The 22,882-nt window shown below is 38.9% G+C and overlaps 2 protein-coding genes across 2 annotated transcripts in view; one reads left to right on the forward strand and one right to left on the reverse strand.

Annotated features, from left to right (window-relative positions):
- Positions 1–22,882, reverse strand: part of LOC126379179 (putative mediator of RNA polymerase II transcription subunit 26) — a 253,823-nt gene that overhangs the window by 163,513 nt on the left and 67,428 nt on the right. The window lies entirely within an intron of this gene.
- Positions 3,787–22,882, forward strand: part of LOC126379166 (fatty acyl-CoA reductase wat-like) — a 44,823-nt gene continuing 25,727 nt past the window's right edge. Inside the window, exons 1-2 of the mRNA XM_050027828.1 lie at positions 3,787–3,959; positions 21,958–22,153. Of these exons, the coding sequence (XP_049883785.1) occupies positions 21,962–22,153 (192 nt within the window). The 5' untranslated portion in view covers positions 3,787–3,959; positions 21,958–21,961. The remainder of the gene's footprint in view (positions 3,960–21,957; positions 22,154–22,882) is intronic.

A 22,882-nucleotide genomic window follows, 5' to 3' on the forward strand; every position in this document is an offset into this window, starting at 1 on the left:
CTTATAAATGTACTTAGCACAATTCTTTTTATAACGTACTAATTATACTGCTGGGCATAGGCCAAGGATCTCCACGACGATTGGTCCTGATAAATACTTCATCATCATCAGCCATATGACGCCCACTGCTGGGCATAGGCCTCCCCCAAGGATCTCCACGACGATCGGTCCTGCGCTGCCCGCATCCAGCGGCTTCCCGCGACCTTCACCAGATCGTCGGTCCGGTATATAAATACTTCATAAATCATAAACTGCCTATATACGTCCCACTGCTGGGCACAGGCCTCCCCTCAATCAACCGGAGGGGGTATGGAGCATACTCCACCACGCTGATCCATTGCGGGTTGGTGGAGGTGTTTTTACGGCTAATAGCCGGGACCAACGGCTTAACGTGCCCTCCGAAGCACGGAATCATCTTACTTTTTCGGACAATCAGGTGATTCAAGCCTGAAAAGTCCTTACCAAACAAAGGACAGTCTCACAAAGTGATTTCGACAATGTCCCCATCGGGAATCGAACCCGGACCTCCAGATCGTGAGCCTAAGGCTCTAACCACTAGACCACGGAGGCTGTTGATATAAATACTTATATACTTAAATTGAAAAATAAGTCTAGATCTAGAACAATTTCCTCTCATTTTGAGGTCGCAGGTTCGAATCCAGCACAGGCCTAAAGCAATGTCGAATTTGTTTTCGAATTCATCTCTGGATCATAAATGATTATCACGTGTTCAGCGCTGAAGAAAAATCCTTATTCTATGGATGGACAGAGTTTAAAATTAATTTATTTTATAGAATTTACATAGATTTGAATTGAATCGTAATGGAGAACCAATCGGATGTTATTTCGATCTTTTGACATTGTATAATATTATAATAGTAATTGTTATTACGTAGCATCGCGCTAGGTACCTTATGGGGTGGACAGGAAGTGCCTAAACTTGGTGAATCAGACCATGATTCTGATTGAAAAGTATGAAGTGCATTTTCCTGTCAAAATATTCATGATTTTTTTGTGTTTTTTTAAATTATTTTCCGTTCCATACTTTTGCGACGGAAAATTCCACTTGATATCAACCCAGACTCATAAAAATAAAAAACATAGAAATGAATCATAGAAATTGTACTGTATTCATGTGCAATGTTTTATTGCTGAAATTTAGTTCTGTGCAATAAAGTATATTTGATTTGATTTGAATCGTGGCCCTAATCACCTTTCCATCCATAGGGAAGGCCCGTGCCCCAGCAGTGGGGACGTTAATGGGCTGGTGATGATGATTATTACGTAGTCCATGACAACGGAGGTACCTATATACGTCACTGCACACGGAAGATTTTTCTGACGTTTCCAAGGCGAAGCAAATGAATAAAAACGACATAAATATTTTTGCAACACCCACTCGATCTATTGTTATTTATTGTTCTAACATGATTTTCGTAACATTAACAGAAGAGACGGTTGATCAACAGTTTAGTAATTACCTTATTAACATAATTTGTCTATTCTTCTTCTATCGTGTGGGTTGTAAGGTGGATTACCAACCTCATCAACCCGGTGTCAGGGTTACTATTGAGCCGCCAAAGGCCCCTGACATGGGTCATGTAACGACCAGCGCCGTCTTAAACTAGGCTGGGGCCCTCGGGCACACAAGAATTAGGGGCCCTTTTTGAAAGTAAAGAAAGGGTTACTATTGAGCCGCCAAAAGCCCTTAAAAGTAAACAAAGAAAAACACTTACATTTTTTACCAAGTACCTATGAACCCATTTAATAGGTAATCAAATACAGCATAGGTTTTTTGATTTTTGGTAAAGTCGCAGTCATCGATAATATAATGGCGTAATATATGATATGCCTTGTAAATCTAACCTTCTGATAAGATTCCTGATTTGTGAAAAAAGTGTAATGTGCCCGACAAAAATGTTTTGAGAATAAATGTGTGAGAGAAATTGTGGATCCTTCGGGGCCCCCCGAGAATGGGGGCCCTGGGCCCTTATCGTGAAGACGTACGTACATCAGAAAGTAGTAACCGGGACCAACGGCTTAACGTGCCTTCCGAAGCACGGATCTTACGGGTCTGTAAAAAATAAATCTTAAAAATAACGTTTTAGCATGTGCCTTTTTTAATTGATATTCGTACTTATAAAATGTGTTTTGATCTTGACTTTTATATGGCTATTTTAATACTATATATTTTTGAATAATATTAGTCAGAAAACTTGTTTAAAAATACATAAATAGATGTGGCTCAAGGTGTTTTATTAATTAAGTATTATAATCTTCTTATATCGTGTGGGTTGTGAGGTGGAATACCGACCTCATGAACCCTGGTGTCAGGGTTACTATTGAGCCGCCAAAGGCCCTTAAAATGTCTCATGTAACAACTACTTACTTACATCAATCAATCAATCAATCAATAATACTATATTGCACAACAACATATACAAAGGACACATCAGTAAATAGTAACCGGTTCCAACGGCTTGACGTGCCTTCTGAAGCACGGATGCCCGTTATCCCTAATAGGGTCGGCAGAGTAACAAGTAATCAGAAGACCACTTGCATCCACTTTTGATGCGAAGTTTCTTAAATAAAATCTAACAGCGCTTAGAAATACTTACTTAAAAAGGTTTTTTTTTTAACAATGACTCCAGTTTCATCCATGGTATATTCCAAGCATTTACTTATGAAATTCTGGTCACCGAAATCATATATTTAGCTCAAATCATAGGGTAGGTAAACAATAATAGGCAGTGGTAGTTAACATTTTATTACGTGTGTAGATTTTATAATATTCCTCCGTGGTCTAGTGGTTGAGCGTTCTGCTTACGATCTGGAGGTCCCGGGTTCGAATCCCGGACGTGGGGACATGGGTGGCCACTGAAATTTTATGTAATTCTCTACGGAAATAGGATGTCTGCGACCTGGTGAACTTTTGAGCCGCCAAAAGCCCCTGACATGGCTCATCTAACGACTACAAACTACAAACTTACAGTAAGTAGTAACCGGTACCTTCCGACAGATCATCTTACTTTCGGACAATCAGGTGATCAGCCTGTAGTGTCCTAGTCAAACAAGGGATCACAAAATGTTTTTTGTGATATGTCCCCACTCTGACTACCCCGTTGGGGTATAGTCGTGAGCATAATATTTCTTTTTTATTTAATCGTTTATTGCAAACTTTACAGCTTATAATAATCTTAATTAAAGTTGCGATGTTAAAAATCTTATACTAGCCAATTACAAAGTTTGACAAATTAAATTTTATAAAGCGGAAAGTGAAATATAAAGATTAATTAGAATAATTACAATAATAACTAGCATTTAACTGCAAAGAAAGAAAGAAACAAACCTGCTGCAAATTGGTGAGTGTGAATGTTTGTGTGAATATGTGTAATCATTGTGTAAACAATTGTTTGAAGTTTTGCGTGTCTGTCGATGTCACAGTTTTAGAAAATTAATAAATACTTCTGCTATGATTCTGTATCTGATCCATTATTAAAAACAGGAAACTGTCTCACTACGAATTTTACAAATTCATTTCTCGCGAGAAAGAAAATGTCAGCAGAGGCAAATTTCTCCTCGTATGTCGAGATAATCCTATGTATGACTGAATATGTTAGGCGTCCTAACCAAACAAAGGACAATCATACCTACCTACCTACCGGAAATCGAATCCAGGACCTCAGGATCGTGTACTTACTTACTAAACGCTTTAACCACTAGACCACAGAAGCTGTTCAAATCAATAAAAATAGAATTAAAAATAGTCGCGTGCGCACTTCTGCAGCCTTCGTCAGTCCGCGAGTTCAATCCTACATTATTTTAACGCGCAGTCTTAAGCGGACATCCGAAGAGGACACACGTATTTATTATTGTATTGTTTTTTTATTGTTCAGAGTACAATAACTTTTAGTGCATTCGGCAGTTTCGTAAAAAGTGCGGGACGGAAATATTATTTGGTGAGTAAACTTGTTGTTTTTTATAAGTTTAAGTAAGAAACATAGATAAATTTATTTTTTTGGGCTATATAAAAATAAAATAATATCACATTTCCACGCACCATTCATTTACTTATTCATTCATTTATTTTATTTCATTTGATCATTTATTTATTCTTATTCAATACTTATTTAGAATTAAATAGTTAATAATAATAAAAAAATTATTACACAAATAATAATCAAATTATATAATATGAACATTAACTGTAAAATTGTCAAGTCATATAAAAAAGTTGCCTGGAAGAGATTGCTACTTAGCAATAAGGCCGTCAAATCTTCAGGTTAGGTAAGCGGACCCTGGGAAAAACGGGATAATGCTAGGGGGACGATGGGGTAGTCAGAGGTACATCTACGAAGAAATTTTTTTTTGCGTGTAATCTGTTTATTTTTTATTCTGTCTAAGAAGTACTTAAGTAAGTACAGTAAATTCCATCAGTACTTACATATCTTCTAATAAATTTTAAAATAACTGTCTATCTGTTACCTTTCAAATTCAAATTCAAATTCGTTTATTGCAAAAAATGTGGTACATATGTGGCAGTAAAAGTAGTAAAATTATTATGTAAAACATTTCATCAATTTTTTTTTTCATTTCATTTTTATTTCTTTTCATGTTTAAACTGCTTAAAACCGACACCTCCTAATTTTATTTAAAGTTATAATACGTAGTACAATACCCGCCATTGTCTTATCCGGCGAAAAGGAAAGGCACGATTGATTGACAATTGTTAATTTTAAAATGAAAGAATAACCCGGGCGAATAAAATAGGCATCTCGCTCATATGCAATCCGTTTGACGTGTGCTGTCAACTTAATTCGGTTGGGTTATTGGCCAATGAAAATATTGAGAAGGTTGTTTAAATTTCTGCATAAAATTGACTTGTGTTCCATAAATTTTACGCCTGTCGGTTACCCATCCCTTACCTTTTATGTAAGTACTTAGTTAAGAAAATGACAGGCATAACTTAAAATAAAATTTGACCATTTTGACGCTAATATAATGTTCGATTATAACGATAGTTTGATCTAGAAAATGACATGGAATATTTTATCTCTTATTTATTTATTTAATGTTCGGAGAAACAACATCATCATCATCATCATCAGCCGTACGACGCCCACTGCTGGGCATAGGCCTCCCCCAAGGATCTCCACGACGATCGGTCCTGCGCTGCCCGCATCCAGCGGCTTCCCGCGACCTTTACCAGATCGTCGGTCCACCTTGTAGCGGGCCTACCCACTGAGCGTCGTCCTTATTTAACTTATGGTAAACACAGAAGCTCTTAATGATGAAAAGGGGAAAGTCCCTCAACGAGCGCGAAGGTCCGTGTTGCTCAATGTGAAATTCACATCCGAATGTTATATTTCAAAGAGACGAAACTTAAAGAGACTTTATGTGGTTTCCCTGTTATTCACATTATTTGATCTACGTTGCGGCGCAGTACATAAACTGCCTATATACGTCCCACTGCTGGGCACAGGCCTCCCCTCAATCAACCGGAGGGGGTATGGAGCATACTCCACCACGCTGCTCCACTGCGGGTTGGTCGAGGTGTTTTTTCGGCTAATAGCCGGGACCAACAGCTTAACGTGCCCTTCGAAGCACGGAATCATCTTACTTTTTCGGACAATCAGGTGATTCAAGCCTGAAAAGTCCTTACCAAACAAAGGACAGTCTCACAAAGTGATTTCGACAATGTCCCCATCGGGAATCGAACCAGGACCTCCAGATCGTGAGCCTAACGCTCTAACCACAAGACCACGGAGGCTGGCTGTGTGGCACAGTAAAAACTCAAAATCTTAACATTTTTTACGTCTTTTGCGACATAGAAGAACCAAGTCGCCTAGGTTGTTCTACAGAGGCACGCAGCCCACTCTTCTAACAGTTTTACATGAAATCGCTGCTTCGTGGCTACCGACCCCGCCGGCGTGGTCGACGATTTCCCTCATTCAGCGCTTATCGCTATCGACCCCCTAGGGTCGATTAATTCTTTCAAATATTTTTCCTCTCAAACGACGCCCTGAGCCGAGGTTCGCGCCCAACTGGGCACCCTCAGGCCTGTTGTCTTAAACGTTGTACCGGGTGAGAGCCTTCAGCGCTCCCCATTTGTCCGGCCAAGTAGTTAATGCCATCTGCGGCAAATCTACAATAAGTCACGTCAAAAAAAAGCTGCTTCGTGGCCTGTAAATCGTGTTTAAAAGCGAAACCCTCTCTTGGCTCACGGGTGACCCCTGCGGCGTGAATGGGTCAACAATTTGACTCACCCGTGTCATAAGGCTTGAAGGAAACAACCAACTTTTTTGCGTGGCGACGTGTTAATTACCTAAACGTTTCCGACAAGAAAAATCATTATTTTTAGTACAATCAAGTTGACTATTTTTTACGTTACGGTGTCATTAACACCTGTATAATACAAATCAATTCATAAGCTTCTAAGTAACAGGAAGTTTAGATTTAAGTACTTAATAATTAAGGTAGGCTGTTCTATATTTATAATAACCTTCAAGCTTTGTCTATAACAGGTTAGACAGGAAGGACATCAAGTAAATAACGTAATAATTATATGTATATAATATAGCGATCTACTTCAACTACTCGCCAGCTATGTTTAAGCCCCATATAATAGAGGCGAGCAAATTCTTCTTCTTCTATCGTGTGGGTTGTGAGATGGATTACCAACCTCATCAACCCTGGGGTTGCTATTGAGCCGCCAAAGGCCCCTGACATGGCTCATGTAACGACTACTCACATCAGTAAGTAGTAACCGGGACCAACGGCTTAACGTGCCTTCCGAAGCACGGATCTACATACTTTCGGACAATCTAGTGATCAGCCAGTAATGTCTTAACCAAACTAGGGACCATAAAGTGATTTTTGTGATATGTCCCCACCGGGAATCGAACCTGGGACCTCCCTTTTTGATTTTCTAGTTTGGCATTGTCACTCTTGACCGCTAATCTAACCAGGTAAAGTTCCGCTCTAGAAAATCCATCCATACATACATATTCAAAGGTCAAAAGTCGAAAAAATAGTCGTTTACATTTTAAATGTGCGCATTCAATTCAAATTTAACTGTTCAACATACTCTTATGAATAAATAGTTTATAAAAACTCATTGTTAGATTGGCCGCATATGGCATTAACTACTTGGCCGGACAAATGGGGAGCGCTGAGGGCTCTCGCCCGCGTACAAAACTTAAGACAACAGGCCCGAGGGTGCTCGGTTGGGCGCGAACCTCGGCTCGGCGTCGTCTGAGAGGAAGAATATTTGAAAGAATTAATCGACCCTAGAGGGCCGATAGTTCGGTGGAGCAGCGGTAAACGCGTTCGGTCTGCGATTGTTGAAGTTAAGCAACTTTCGCAAAGGCCGGTCATAGGATGGGTGACCACTAAAAAAAAAGTTTTCATCTCGAGCTCCTCCGTGCTTCGGAAGGCACGTTAAGCCGTTGGTCCCGGCTGCATTAGCAGTCGTTAATAACCATCAATCCGCACTGGGCCCGCGTCAAGGCCCGATCTCCCTATCCATCCATAGGGAAGGCCCGTGCCCCAGCAGTGGGGACGTTAATGGGCTGATGATGAGGGCCGATAGCGATAAACGCTGAATGAGGGATATCGTCGACCACGCCGGCGGGGTCGGTTTCGGGGTCCTGAAGTGTTTGTTGAAGTAAAATGAAGTATATGACAAGAGTAATCGGGTTCATCATATCCTTCTTAGGATTTCGTATGCAAGTAATTGCTCTGCCCACCCCAATAGGGATTACGGGCGTGAGTTCATGTACCTACGTCTATAGTATGTCGTATTTTTCAATACGACAATGTTACCAACATAAATAATGCAAAATTTTCCGTACGACATTTTCCAGTTATTAGATGCAATTAAATATAATTCAACGGAAGCGACATGTCATTTAAGTACTTATTTTTTTATTAGCATCACGCCTGTATCCCTAAAGACGTAGGCAGAGTTGTATAGTTACACTATTGTGAAATACTAATTCAAGTAAAACTAAAAAAAAAACTTAAAAACTTTTTAAGTTTGTGATGTACTGTGTACTAAACATGATAATGTACTTTGCAATTGTTTATAATAATAAAAAAAAGTAACTAACTAAAGGTAACAGAAGTAGATCACGTTTATTTCCTATTGGGGTAGGCAGAGAGCACGGTATTCAAAAGATTTAAAAGGAGCTTTATTACCTAACCTGTATGCAGAGTACAAGAAATAATATTTTGAAAAATAAAAGCTACTAGACCTCCTCCTTATCGTGTGGGTTGTGAGGTGGAATGCCAACCTCATCAACCCTGGTATCAGGGTTACTATTGAGCCGCCAAAGGCCCCTGACATGGCTCATGTAACGACTACTTACATCAGTAAGTAGTAACCGGGACCAACGGCTTAACGTGCCTTCCGAAGCACGGATCGTTTTACTTTTCGGACAATCAGGTGATCAGCCTGTAAAGTCCTAACCAAACTAGGGATCACAAAGTGATTTTTGTGATATGTCCCCACCGGGATACGAACCCGGGGTCTCCGTACCGTGAGCCCAACGATCAACCACTGGACCACGGGGGACGAGCAACTAGTGTCCTTACTATTAAATAGTTTTTACAACGGGAACATTCATTCAAATATGTTTATCATTTACTTATACTCTTTTTTTTTTTTTCTTATTTTTAACGAGGCTTTGAACACCCTGTGTGATCATGCCAGCCTCATAGGTGCTTTCGTATACCTATCCTACGAAGGGATTGGTCAACCAGATAGTATAAACTAAGAGCCTTATTTGATAGTGGCTCTGCCAACCAGCAATTGGCTTCTCCGTTGCCAAGAGAAATCACACCTTGAGAGCGAAAAACCTTTCTTCTCACGTCTATATTCCGGGCACATTCCAACAAAACGTGGTAAAGGTCATCGACCATATGACAGACATGGCACAGAGGTGAAGGTTTAATACCCACTAAATGATAAAACTTATTTGTTGGGATGTGTCCGGAACGAAGCCTGAGAGCTGAAATCAATAGCTTCCTACTGAGGTTGGCATTCTCAAACCAAGGAGTCCACAGCGGACTTGCCTGGATGCTGGCTTACTTATACTCTTAAATAATACAAATTGTCACATAATCAGATACATACGTAACTTCGTCTTCGTCGTATTTATACTTATTAGTAGTTGGTTGATCCATAGAATCAGAATCATTTATTCAACGTAATTATCATGGATAAACTTGTTGAAGGTCAATGTAACATTTTTGAATTTACGTCATTTCGCAAGGTGTTATGGCTGAGAAGAAGAAATGACAAGAAACTGCAACAGCAACACATCTTTTAAATCAATGAGGGTACATTACAAGTTATTTAATAACTAGAGGAACACATTCAATACCAGATATTTTTATCATTTAGGTAATCATTATAAATAATAGATCCACATACTTAACATTTTTTTGATCATAATTTGCATGTACTTATTATGATTTATGACGTAAGTTGCGAGGTAAAACCACAATAGTATGGGCAGTGTTTGCTACGTTTCTTTTAATAGATACAAAAATGCCTATTCATCTTATCTAGGAATTTATAAACTAAAAAAATAAGGATATTCCGTCATCGTATAAAGACGTATCGATTTTTTTTTACGTCGTTATCAAGCGAATGCGTCAGAGTTTAAAAAATTTACTTATACGGCCTCTGTGGTTCAGAGGTTGAGTTGTGTGTGGTACGGTCATAAGAAATATAATGTACCCACTTTAGAACCCTATCGCACTATCATATTTGACATTTAATGAGACTTACGGTTTAATTTGTCAAAAAAGTTAATATGACATGGTTTTAAAGTGTATACATATTAGTACTCGTGACCGTACGGTCATGAGAAATATAATATACCCACTTTAGAACCCTGTCGCACTATCATATTTGACATTTAATGAGACTCACGGCTTAATTTGTCAAAAAAGTTAATATGACATGGTTTTAAAGTGTATACATATTAGTACTCGTGACCGTACGTTCATGAGAAATATAATATACCCACTTTAGTACACTGTCGCACTATCATATTTGACATTTAATGAGACTTACGGTTTAATTTGTCAAAAAAGTTAATATGACATGGTTTTAAAGTGTATACATATTAGTACTCGTAACCGTACATTGTATCCCAGACACTTCATACAAACAACCTCGTTTTACACAGACACTACACATTGACAATGGCTCCTTATCCTGCAGACACGTGCTAATTTTATTTTAAGTTATACCTGTAATTTTCACCCGAGGAAGACCGAGAAGGACTTACATTGACCAAATTGGAGATGTCCTTAAAAAAGGTTTAATACGATCTACTCTGAACCGGCGTGCGTGTATGAAGCGATTGATGAATGTGGAGGAAGGCACAACACATCTACGACCCATTATTATCCTGAGCAAAATAAAGAGAAACAGTATAGGTAGCAAGCAACGTAATTCTATACCATATCTGATCCAAATATCAAGCAACAATTATTTGAGATTTTTATGTATGCCTCAGCCATTACATTATCTCTCTCTCTTTATTTAAGAGCTGCGCTCTTGTCGGTGGAGTAATCGCCTTCATTACTCCATAGATAGGGCGTGTAGCACGGTGGTTGCCCCAATCGCCTTCCGTTCCGCAGCACACCGACCAATTTCTCAATCGGTGATGTTCTAGCTAGAGCCCTACCGGAATCCATTTCCTCGGCCTCCAACCAGTACTGATACCGCTACTGCCCGGCATCAGGGGTGCGCTTTTGAAGTAGCGGCGCCTACTCGCCACGTCACAAGATCGTCATAGAACCTAAGTAGCATTTTATAAGTTAGCCCGTCCCAGTGATTACATTATACTTTAGAATAATTATGTAAGTACCCGAGCAGCATTGGCAATTATCAAAATAAATATGTACAGCGCCATCTATATTTTTCTATCATTCTGGCTATTTTTATTCATGACTTATCTATCCGATGTGTTATTAAGCCCATTCAAACTTGTTTAGCAAAAAAAAAAACTCAAAGAAAGATAACTGTACGTTGTAGTTAAAACTTAAAATATTTTTATTTTTAGACGTAGGTAAACACGTTTTTAGGATCTCATTGGCGTCATAAGGTTTCTATGAAAGATATTAACAAGTGTATTTTCCAATCAAGTTTTAATTTCGTATCAATATGAATTGATGGTGTTAATGACATCGTAACGAATACTGAGGGGGATGAAACAGACCAGGATTCTTTGTTTTAGTTTATAAGTGCTTAGATGACATGAATAAGCATTTTTGTATCTATTAACAGAAACATAACAAGTGGAATTTTCCGTTGCAAAAAAAACATTTTTTCAAATTATTTACAATGATACCTTTTGCGATGGAAAATTTCACCTGATATTAGCTCAGAATGCTGCATCTGCATCAAAGCCGCATCATTCCCCTCAGTATTCGTTAGGTTAAAATTATCAGTCCCATGCTTTTGCGATAGAAAATTCCACTTGATATCAACACAGAATCACGGTGTGATTCTCCAAGTTTTCGTTACGATGTCACTAACACAAATAGGTATATAACCACAAAACTCAAATAGCTTCTTTAAGAAGCTGGACTGGGAAGGATTGGAATGAATTATCACGACCAACGATTTATGACGCAGGTGTACTAAGTGGTAGAGTTGTTAAAAGAGTTATTCTTATTAATTTTCGTAATATTTCTGATACTTATGATAACTGGCTGCCATATTTGGGATTAGAAGCCGGGATATTTTTTAATATTTTTAGTATTTGTTATTATAGCGGCAACAGAAATACATAATTTGTGAAAATATCAACTGTCTAGCTATCGCGGTTATTTAGATAAAGCTTGGTGACAGAGGGACGGACAGACAGACAACGTAGTCTTAGTAGTAAGGTCCCGTTTTTACCCTTTGGGTACATCATCATTGAGCTCGGTGGCGTAGCGGTAACCGCGCTCGGTCTGCGATTGTTGAAGTTAAGCAACTTTCGCAAAGGCCGGTCATAGGATGGGTGACCACAAAAAAAAAGTTTTCATCTCGAGCTCCACCGTGCTTCGGAAGGCACGTTAACCCGTTGGTCCCGGCTGCATTAGCAATCGTTAATAACCATCAATCCGCACTGGGCCCGCGTGGTGGTTTAAGGCCCGATCTCCCTATCCATCCATAGGGAAGGCCCGTGCCCCAGCAGTGGGGACGTTAATGGGCTGATCATGATGATGATGATGTCATCGTTGGCCTTATATGTCTGTTTCTACGATTTATGACGTCATTGCTTCGAAGAAATGCACATTTTTGGTTATGGAACCCTGAATAAAAAGAAAACGTAGGAAGACAAGTAACACCGCCGGCGGTCGCTAGTATAATAAGTACTTACATTGATGAAATGAGAACATTTGTAGTCGCAATGGCTGTCTGATGCGCGCGACCTTTGCATATTGTTTTGAGAAATATTCTATTGTCACTACTACCGGTTAGTTGGTCCTTATATTGTTTATTTACTTCTATCTATTATACACGTGTGCTTCTTATCGTGTGGGATGTGAGGTGGAATACCAACCTCATCAACCCTGGTGTCCGGCTTATGATTGAGTCGCCAAAGGCCCCTGACATGGCTCATGTAACGACTACTCACATCATCAGTAAGTAGTAACCAGTACCTTTTTTTGACGTGACTTATTGTAGATTTGCCGCAGATGGCATTAACTACTTGGCCGGACAAATGGGGAGCGCTGAAGGCTCTCACCCGGTCAGAAACTAGTACCAACGTCGTCCTACTATTAATATTAATATTTAGTACCATCTGCATATAACGGATTACTTTCGACCGTAGTAACCGGACACTTTTCTAAAGTTGTTTTTAGACAAAAATGTGAAGCTTCTTACTTCAGTGGGCTGGTATCAGCAATTTTGGATTAAAATATTGAACCCGAATTGTTAACGTAATTGTAAACTTAGCATTTACTTCTGAACCTATCTAATGTTAAAATATTGGTGCTAATTTCTGTAAATGCCATCTAATTTTATTTTAAGTTATACCTGTCATTTTCTTATCCGCCGAAAAAGAAAGGGACGGGTAATCGACAAGCATAAATTTTATGGAACACATGTCAATTTTAAGCACAAATCTAAAACAACCGTCTAAAAATTTTACATTGGCCAATAACCCGACAGAATTAAGTTGACAGCACACGTCAAACGGTTTGCATAGCAGCGACGTACCTTTTGATTCGCCCGGGTTATTCATTCATTTACTCATTCATCCTAAAATTATGAGCTGTCAATCATCCGTCCCTTTCCTTTTCGGCGGATAAGAAAAAGACAGGTATAACTTAAAGTAGAATTAGGAGGTGTAAATGTAACTACTTATTAAAATGTGGAAAAAGAAAAAATGGAGTGACCAATCTGCCAACAAACTGCTGTGCAGTTTGTTGTGATGTACACACCTACATTTTTGAAATAAATCATTTACTTAATACATTTATTTAATTTCTCAGAAGCCAAATTAAGTTACACGACGTTATAAAAATGTTTGTAACAATTATTTTTTATGGAACAATTAAAATTAAATAAAGTATTACAATCTTTTTAAACCCGTCATGTTTAAAAAAAAACCACATGGAAATTCCGAAAAGCAGTTTAAAAACGCGAAAAACCCAACTGTCTAGGCTTATGGTTAATAAAAAATATCCGTCAGTAATAGTAATAACTGGTTTAGCGTAGGCGTATTGCGTTCATGGTTAAGGTAAAGACCTCAGCGAAGGTTAACTAGTCCTAACAGGGTTGTCAGACGACAGAACTAGGCTAGAGCTATCTATCTATCGTGTGGGTGTGAATTGGATTACCAATCTCATCAACCCTGGTGTCAGGGTCACTATTGAGCCGCCAAAGGCCCCTAACATGGCTCATGTAACGACTACTCACATACAGTAAGTAGCAACTAGTACCAACGGCTTAACGTGCCTTCCTAAGCACGGATCGTCTTACATTCGGACAATCAGGTGATCAGCCTGTAATGTCCTAATCAAACTAGGGATCACAAAGTGATTTTTGTAATATGTTTAATTATGATAATAATCGCGTAAACGTCAAATAATTTATTCTATTCTATTCTTAAGTATAATTGAATAAAACACATAATATAAACTCATGATTGTATCTTAATTGGGGTAGATAGAAGTAACTTCATCGCAAGATGAACTGAGTACCTACCCACGCCTCACCGAGCAAATAAATACCTTAATCTGACCACAAGCTAAAAGCTAATAAAAAGGCGCAGTTTTTGAAAATATTTTCAGAGTTTTTTTTTATCAAAAATTTACCAACAATAAGTAGTAACATAACAGTGTGACATAAGCTCACGACTATATCCCAATTGGGGTAGTCAGAGGAACATCCATCGCAAGATGAACTAAGTGTCCACACCTCACAGAGTTGTCGGTTAGACCAACTTGATAGGTGAGCCGTATCGCCGTCTATAATGGTCGAGCCAACTGTGTTAGTGAAAACTGCACTTAAGATAAATTAATAACTCAGTAGTGCAAGTTCGGTGCCGGGGTAGTTAATAATTTATTTATAGGTAGTAATTTAGAACAAATCATTCGTCCCTTTCATTTTTGGAGGATAAGAAAATGACAGGTGTAACTTAAAATAAATTTAGGGGGTGTCTGCAGGAATCAGGGCCAATATGACTTTAAAATTATTTTCCTGGCTAACTCTGCAATCAGTGTCTTTTTTTTCTTTTTTTTTACTATGATCAGATTTGTTATGAGCAAAACTTCAGGTAGAAAATAATAATAATAATAAAAAAGTTTATTTACGTAAAATCTACGACACACATATACATTTACAACATTAAAATATACACACATTAACATTAATATTTAGCTGGAAAACATAAAGTAGAGAGTCATAGAGTGACTCTTCCAGCGAGAACATAGCTAGTCATAATTAGCTAAGCTATGACCACTCATTCTTTTGAATGCTGTAGTATATCTTTTCTATTAAAAAATATATAAACTGCAAAATATAAGATTTTTATAATGATAAGAAACCTTCGACGCTCGAGCCCGACTCGCCCTTGGCAGTTAATCTGAGACAAAACATAGAGTTAATGGACTAATCAATTGTTTACTTCCTAAAACGGGTTTTTGACCACAAACAAAAAGATAATCATAATTATTATTGTCATTTGTTTGTTGTTTGAAGACGTTCTAAATTTGAGTTTTTTTTTTGTCGAAATAAAAAAAAGACATTACTTTTTTATTTATAACGTTATAAATGCTGAGAAACAGAGAATAAGTTGGTATTACAAGTTAAAATTACAAAATTATTAAATTGAAAATAACTTTTTTTTAAAGACAATACGGTTTCGGCTGGGTATTTTATTCTTGTTCATTCTCTATTTATAGTCTTCTTCATAATAGTAAAAACCACATGCAAATTTATACAGTGGTTCTCGGCCACGGAGCAGAAGAAAGAGATCGCATTAACTTCTTTCACCCTAAGGTTGGCAGAAATTGCTGTTTAGCAATAAGGCCGCCTATTGTGCTTATGTTTTTTATTGGTATGTTTATGTCCTTTGTGTAATTATGTCGTTGTGCAATAAAGTATTATTGATTGATTGATTTAAAGAGGTTGGAAAGGCCAAGCGAGCGCGAAACGCGCGCCATACAAGTATGAGCAAATAGTTCATACTACAACTTTGCTCTCCACACGTCCGGAAACTTGACGGCGCACGGAGCTCCGTGATAGCGATCTTGTGCATAGGGCAAAATATCAACTATCGACTATCATGCAAGGAAGTCCCTCACTTACGTACTTATTATATTTAAAAAAAAAAGATTTACCTACTGAGTCTGACAGGGTCACCTTATACCAAGTTAGAAGCGGAAAACTATTATTTTTTTTTAAGTAACAAGTAACTCAGTATTTTTATAACGTCAAGTACCGTTTTCAACGTTTTTTTTTAAAATGAGGTGTCCGTGGCCAATTTTGGGACCTCAGTATTTTTTTTGTTTTTTTTTTTAATTATTTGCCCATTCGGGCAGGCAAAGGGAACTTAGCCCATACAGCCTAGTCTTTGGTGATCTTGATCTTTTTTGGAGAAGCACCCAGAAAGTATTTTTTTGTTTTTGATGTGACTTATTGTAAGGTTTTCCGTAAATGGCATTACCTACTTGGCCGGACAAATGGAGAGCGCCGAGGGCTCGCTTAACGTTGACTTAATAGCTCTTCTTTGCTGAATGCTCCTTTCATAATAGGTAACCCTTCAGTAAGAGGCTGTTGTTCTTCTTCTTCTCTTGTGTGGGTTGTGAGGTGGATTACCAACCTCATCAACCCTGGTGTCAGGGTTATTATTGAGTCGCCAAAGGCCCCTGACATGGCTCACGTAACGACTACTCACTGTCCAAACTACTTATTTACATCAGTAAGTAGTAACCGGGACCAACGGCTTAACGTCGCCGAAGCACGGATCATCTTACTTCTGGTAAATCAGGTGATCAGCCTGCAATGTCCAACCAAACTAGGGATCACAAAGTGATTTTTGTGATATGTCTCCACCGGGATTCCAACCCGGGACCTCCGGATCGTGAGCCCAATGTCAAGGTTACTATTAAACCGCTAAAAAGGCTTTTATATCGAGTAACGTCTACATTCTTATATACGTATATAACTAGGAACCACGCAGTGATTTTAGTGGAAAATCCCTCATTCCATAGTGTCTGCTTACCCAGGTGGGAAATAGGCGTGAGTTTACAATACAAATACACTTTATTGCACCAAATAAAAAGAAATAATTACAAAAAGACTCTTAACTAAGTACATGGCAAATGGCGGCCTTATCGCTTAAAGCAATAAGGCTTCCGGACAACCATAAGGTGAGGAAAAATGTAAAAAAAACAAAATTGGAAGATTGCGGGTAAAAACTATAAGTACAACTTACCAATAAGTACATGCAAATAAATATATAACATACTTACAAATATATATACCTAACCTATAAAAAATAAGATGAAAAGAAACTGATGATGGATGGAAAGAATAAGTTGGACAGAAAGGGTTACAAATGAGGAAGAGCTAGTAAGAGTAAGGGAAAAGAGACAAATACTGAGAGTTATTGAGGACAGAAGAGGCAAGATGATTGGACACCTAATAAGACACGACGAATTCATTAAAAACACCATAGAAGGAAAGCTAGAAGGAAAGAGAGGAAGGGGAAGACCAAGAAGAGATTACATGGAACAGATTAAAGAAAAGGTTAACGTCGTGTCTTATAGGGAAGCCAAGGAATTGGCCTTTGATAGACTGGAATGGAAAATGCTACACCGACAAGAGCGTGGCTCTTAAATTGATGATGATGAACCTATATACATAACCTAACAAATATACCTACTTACTTATATAAATAGTACACACAAAATACCTAATAATAAGTAACTCAAGAGCTTCAGAATATGAGTTTATGTATGTACGAATTGAGAACAACGTCTGAGTCGACAGTTTTTATTTGAAAACGTGAACTGTTGCATGAATCGGCATATTCGTCACGTTTTACTATGTAGGTATGTTGAGCACAAGGAAATAAACATAATTGTATGTATACAAGGCACTTTTCATGGTCGTTCTGTCACGAATATGGCCTATTTAAAAACAACACAAGCTCACAATATGTCCCAATTGGGATAGTCAGCACATCCATCGCAAGGTGACTAAGTACCCACACCTCACCGAGCTTTCTGTTAGACCAACGTGATAGGTGCGCGCCGTCTATAATGGTCGAGCACTTTGTGATCCCTAGTTTGGTTAGGACCTTACAGGCTGATCACCTGATTGTCTACAAGTAAGATGACTCGTGCTTCGGAAGGCACGTAAGCCGTTGGTCCCGGTTACTTACTGATGTAAGTACGTAGCCGTTACATGAGTCATATCTTATGTGTTTGATACACATTAATGCGGAAAAGAAAAGATGGAAAGGAAGAATCCTAACCACTTGCGCTGTCCTCATACACCTGAAAATAGCCCAGCTCAAAGAAAAAGGGAAACACTCACGTAGTCAGCTTCTCTGTTCTTCTCACCACGCCTGGTTTTTGATGACAGCACAGGAATACAATCACAGCAGTCTATTCACAATTAATTAGCGCCGGCGGTGCATTTAAAGAGTATTTAAAAATTATTTGCAGAAAAAATGTATTATAGATATAGCAGGAAAAAACAAAAGGAGCACAAAACGTCACTAGCACTGTGGGCCTATGGTGGCTCAATAATAATTCCGACCACAGGGTTGATGGGGTTGGTAATCCACCTCACAACCCACACGAATCAATGGTGAAGCCAACTGTTTTAGTGAAAACTGCACTTAAGATAAATGAAGTGAGTGCAAGTCCGGTCCAGGATTCGACCTGGCGCTATATTCCTCAGAAAGGAAATGGAACCTACATAAACTCACGCCTATTTCCCACCGGGGTAAGCAGAGACTATAGAATTCCATTTGCTTCGATCCTGACACACTTCTCTTGCTTCCTCCACATTCATCAATCGCTTCATACACGCACGCCGGTTCAGAGTAGATCGTATTGAACCTTTTCTAAGGACATCTCCAATTTGGTCATCGTAAGTCCTTCTCGGTCTTCCTCTGCCAGCCCTACCATCAACTGGAAATGGAACCTACGTTCGTGAATATTGATGTTAAGGCTCCGGACATGACCTTCGATTCTGATCCGCACCACCCAAATCCCCTAGTAGTTGCGGCTTAAGAGTTGTGAGAAGCTGCAGTAGTTTTAGGCGGATGAGACGTTCGTTATGTAAAATTGACGATTCAAAGTGTAACTATGTCACCTACTGAATAAAGATATATTTGAATTTGAATACATCCCGCTTAGGAACGGCACAGAAAAGTATCACCACCTATCACACACGTTGGTCTAAGAGAAAGCTCGGTGAATTGTGAGTACTTAGATCATGTTTCGATGGATGGACGTTTTTACAATAAAATAAATTTGTCAGAGAATAAATTTAAAGCTCACGTGAAGCTTACTTTATGTAAAAAATCTTATTAAGTACTTATAAGATTAATGATTAATACCTAAATGATAAACATGTCTGGTATTTTTTTTTTTTTTTGACGTGACTTATTGTAGATTTGCCGCAGATGGCATTAACTACTTGGCCGGACAAATGGGGAGCGCTGAAGGCTCTCACCCGGTACAACGTTTAAGACAACAGGCCTGAGGGTGCCCAGTTGGGCGCGAACCTCGGCTCAGGGCGTCGTCTGAGAGGAAAAATATTTGAAAGAATTAATCGACTCTAGTGGGTCGATAGCGATAAGCGCTGAATGAGGGAAATCGTCGACCACGCCGGCGGGGTCGGTATCGGGGAGTCTGGTATTGAATGTGTTTCTCTAGTTATTAAATAACTTGTAATGTACCCTCATTGATTTAAAAGATGTGTTGCTGTTGCAGTTTCTTGTCATTTCTCCTCAGCCATAACACCTTGCGAAATGTCGTAAATTCAAAAATGTTATATTGACCTTCAACAAGTTTATCCATGATAATTACGTTAAATGATTCTGATTCTGATGTACCTCTCACTCCCCAATTGGGTCGTGTACTAGGATCAAGATAAATTATGAAATTCTGATTACTAATTTTTGTTTTGTTTGATATTTTTGTTCTGTAAGTAACTGTTTTGGTTATGGTGTAAATAAAGTTTGTTAAGTGCAAAAAAAATAAAATAAAGACAGATCTAAAACTAACGAAAAATATAAAAATATTTTCTTTTTACTCTCTCTCTCTCTATTTAAGAGCTGCGCTCTTGTCGGTGGAGTAATCGCCATTACTCCATAGATAGGGCGTGTAGAACGGTGGTTGCCTCAATCGCCTTCCGTTCCGCAGTACACCGACCACATTCTTTTTTCTATTTAACTCATTTATGATTTTAATCAAGGAAAACGTAATTAATAAGTCCTACTTTTTGAAACGTTTTTCTATGACGTCTTCTCATACAAATTCCATAGTAATTTCGTGTTTTGACGTTTAGTAAAAAGTAACTGATTTGACTAGTTGGACACTACCCTATTAGGATATAGTCGAGAGCTTAATGTTATGCGGGCTTAGCACCGTAATGTGACTCTTTCTCGCCTCGACATACGTCACCCGTCACTCTCTCACAGTACTGCACAGAAAGAGACAGACGATCTCTGTCGCGGCGAGAAAGAGTCGCGTGCTTACGGTGCTAAGCCCCCTGATTATGTGACGGATATTTTGTATAGTAAACTTGGCTGGTCTGTCTATCAGTCATGTTCTTAACACGTGTTCGTCGCTTCTTTAAATTACCTAATACCGATATTTCCAGAAAACACATGAGATTGTCAAGTTTGTACTATTCCAATAATTATTTAATAGTTTTTTAATGACTCACAGTCTCACACGGATAACATTTTTATTGATAAAGATTTGATCATTAAGTGCGTCGGTTGTGATATCAGCTGCTTATTCATATTCATTTATTGCATGTCACAAACATAAATTAATGTGGAACATAGTAAAAAGGTACATTTGACGCCCTGCAAAGGCACGGCAATATAAAAGAGGCGACACTATTATATCAAACTAAATATTACATAAACAGCCTATATACGTCCCACTGCTGGGCACAGGCCTCTATTCAATCAACCGAATCAACTAAATAATATTATTAAGTAATTAGGTCCAAATTTATATAATACCTACAGCTGTTTAGAATACGACACGTGTAAAACTTAACAACAAATCTAAATAAAAAAAAATAAGAAAAAAGGGATATCGAAACATTTAAGTATTTAGTTTATCTGCAAAAAATCTTGAATGCTATAAAAATATTTGCTTACAATTTGTTATGATGATGATCAAAGCAATTCACCTCATCATCCCCCTAGCATTGTCCCGATTTTTCCCAGGGTCCAACCCCGAGGACCCCGGGGGGAGTCGGGAATGTGGATTCCCCCACGACAAAGCAATTCAAAAGCAAAGCAATTCACCTAAAATAGCAATATTTCTATTCGACATTTTTTTGTTATGTCAAGATCAAAGCAAATGGAATTCCATCCCATAGTCTCTGCTTACCCAAGTGGGAAATAGGCGTGAGTTTATGTATGTGTGTATGTACAGTCATGAGAAATATAATGTACCCACTTCAGGACTCTGTCGCACTAACATATTTGACATTTAGTGAGACTTACAGTTCAATTTGTCAAAAAAGTTAATGTGACATGGTACCCAAGTGTATACATATTAATGCTCGTGACCGTACGACGTTTGCTTGCTTTGCGCACTTATTTTTATGTGCGCAAATGTCCAATTGCAATATTGGTTATTTAGATGAATTGCTTCGAAGTGGCCTTTTAAACCCCCCAGGTCCATTTTACCAGCTTAAGGTCCAATTTAAGGCCCCTAAGACGCGTATTCTAAGATTATCTTAAGTGCAGTTTCCACTAACATAGTTGGCCCGGTCATTATAGACGGCGATACGGCCACCTATCACGTTAGTTTATTATTATTATTTGAGAATTGTGAGGGCCGAACTGATACAGCCCGCGAGATCACTGCGACCTTGGCAGATCTATAGTGACCTAAATCCCTACATTTAAAAATCCTCCTCTAGACCGATCCGTTCGAAGAGATCCAGCGTCTTTTTGGGAGAAAGCTCCATGACTTCCCGGGGGTCCATTATGTGGCCCCCAAGTGTACGGCTTCTACTATGTACGAGAGCCTCACAGCTGCACAGCAGATGTAGTGGCATCTCATCCTCCCTTAAGCAGAATCTGCATAAAGGGGACTCTGTCTGCTCCATTCACTTAACACGTTAGTCTAACAGAAACTCGTAGAGATGTGGGTACTTAGTTCATCTTGCGACGGTTGTACTGACCACCTGGTCATGTTGATCATGCCTCTCTTTCATTGTTACAGAAAAATGAATCACTCGTTGGAAGAATCACCTCTGATTCAGACGAACTTGACCAAAGAGAAGATGGAGAAGTGGGTGGAAGCCCAGGTCAAGGGGGAGAAGATAGAGATTGACGTGTACGGGAAGCCGTCAGAGCAGCAACTGAAGGACTTGGAGAACATCAGGAATTTAAGCAAGGAGCTACAGGATAATTTACATGTAAGTAGGAAACTTGACGATGTTACCTTTAACCTTTCTCGACTTCATCCTCATTTGAGGTGACCTCCAAGGAAGACCTCGAACTATTCTAAGACGGCGCCTCAACCTTGACTCGACTTTACTCCAGAAAAACATGACGTCATTAATTTTGAAACGGCCTCTGTGGTCGAGTGGTTGAGCGTTGGACTCACGATCCGGGTTCCCTAGTTTGGTTAGGACATTACAGGCTGATCACCTGATTGTCCGAAAGTAAGATGATCCGTAACGTGTTTCGGGAGACACGTTAAGCCGTTGGTGCCGCTTACTATTTACTGATGTAAATGAGTAATCGTTACCAGTCAGCGGCCTTTGGCGGCTCAATCACATAACCCTGAGGTTGATGAGGCTGGTATTTCACCCCACAACCCACACGATAATAAGATGATTAATTTCGTATTATTATGTTGTCGAGTATTATGTTGTTGAGTAAAGTCCTCAAGTCGAGGGCGTAAATGTCAACTTAAAATACCAAAATGCTCAGCTGAGGCTGAGTTGAATGCAGGAAGAGTCGTGTGAACATCATACAATTATCCGGGTGAGAGCCCTCAGTGCTCTCCATTTGTGCTCTCCATTTGCATGCAGTCCACTGTGGTAGCCCAGTTGGAAGAACGCTTGTCTCTCACTGACCCATGTCACAGGTTCGAAACCCAGCGCGACCCTAAACCAATGATTTTCGATTTTGTTTTCGAA

The sequence above is a fragment of the Pectinophora gossypiella genome, chromosome 28 (assembly GCF_024362695.1).
Source record: "Pectinophora gossypiella chromosome 28, ilPecGoss1.1, whole genome shotgun sequence".
NCBI classification, from domain to species: Eukaryota; Metazoa; Arthropoda; class Insecta; order Lepidoptera; family Gelechiidae; genus Pectinophora; species Pectinophora gossypiella.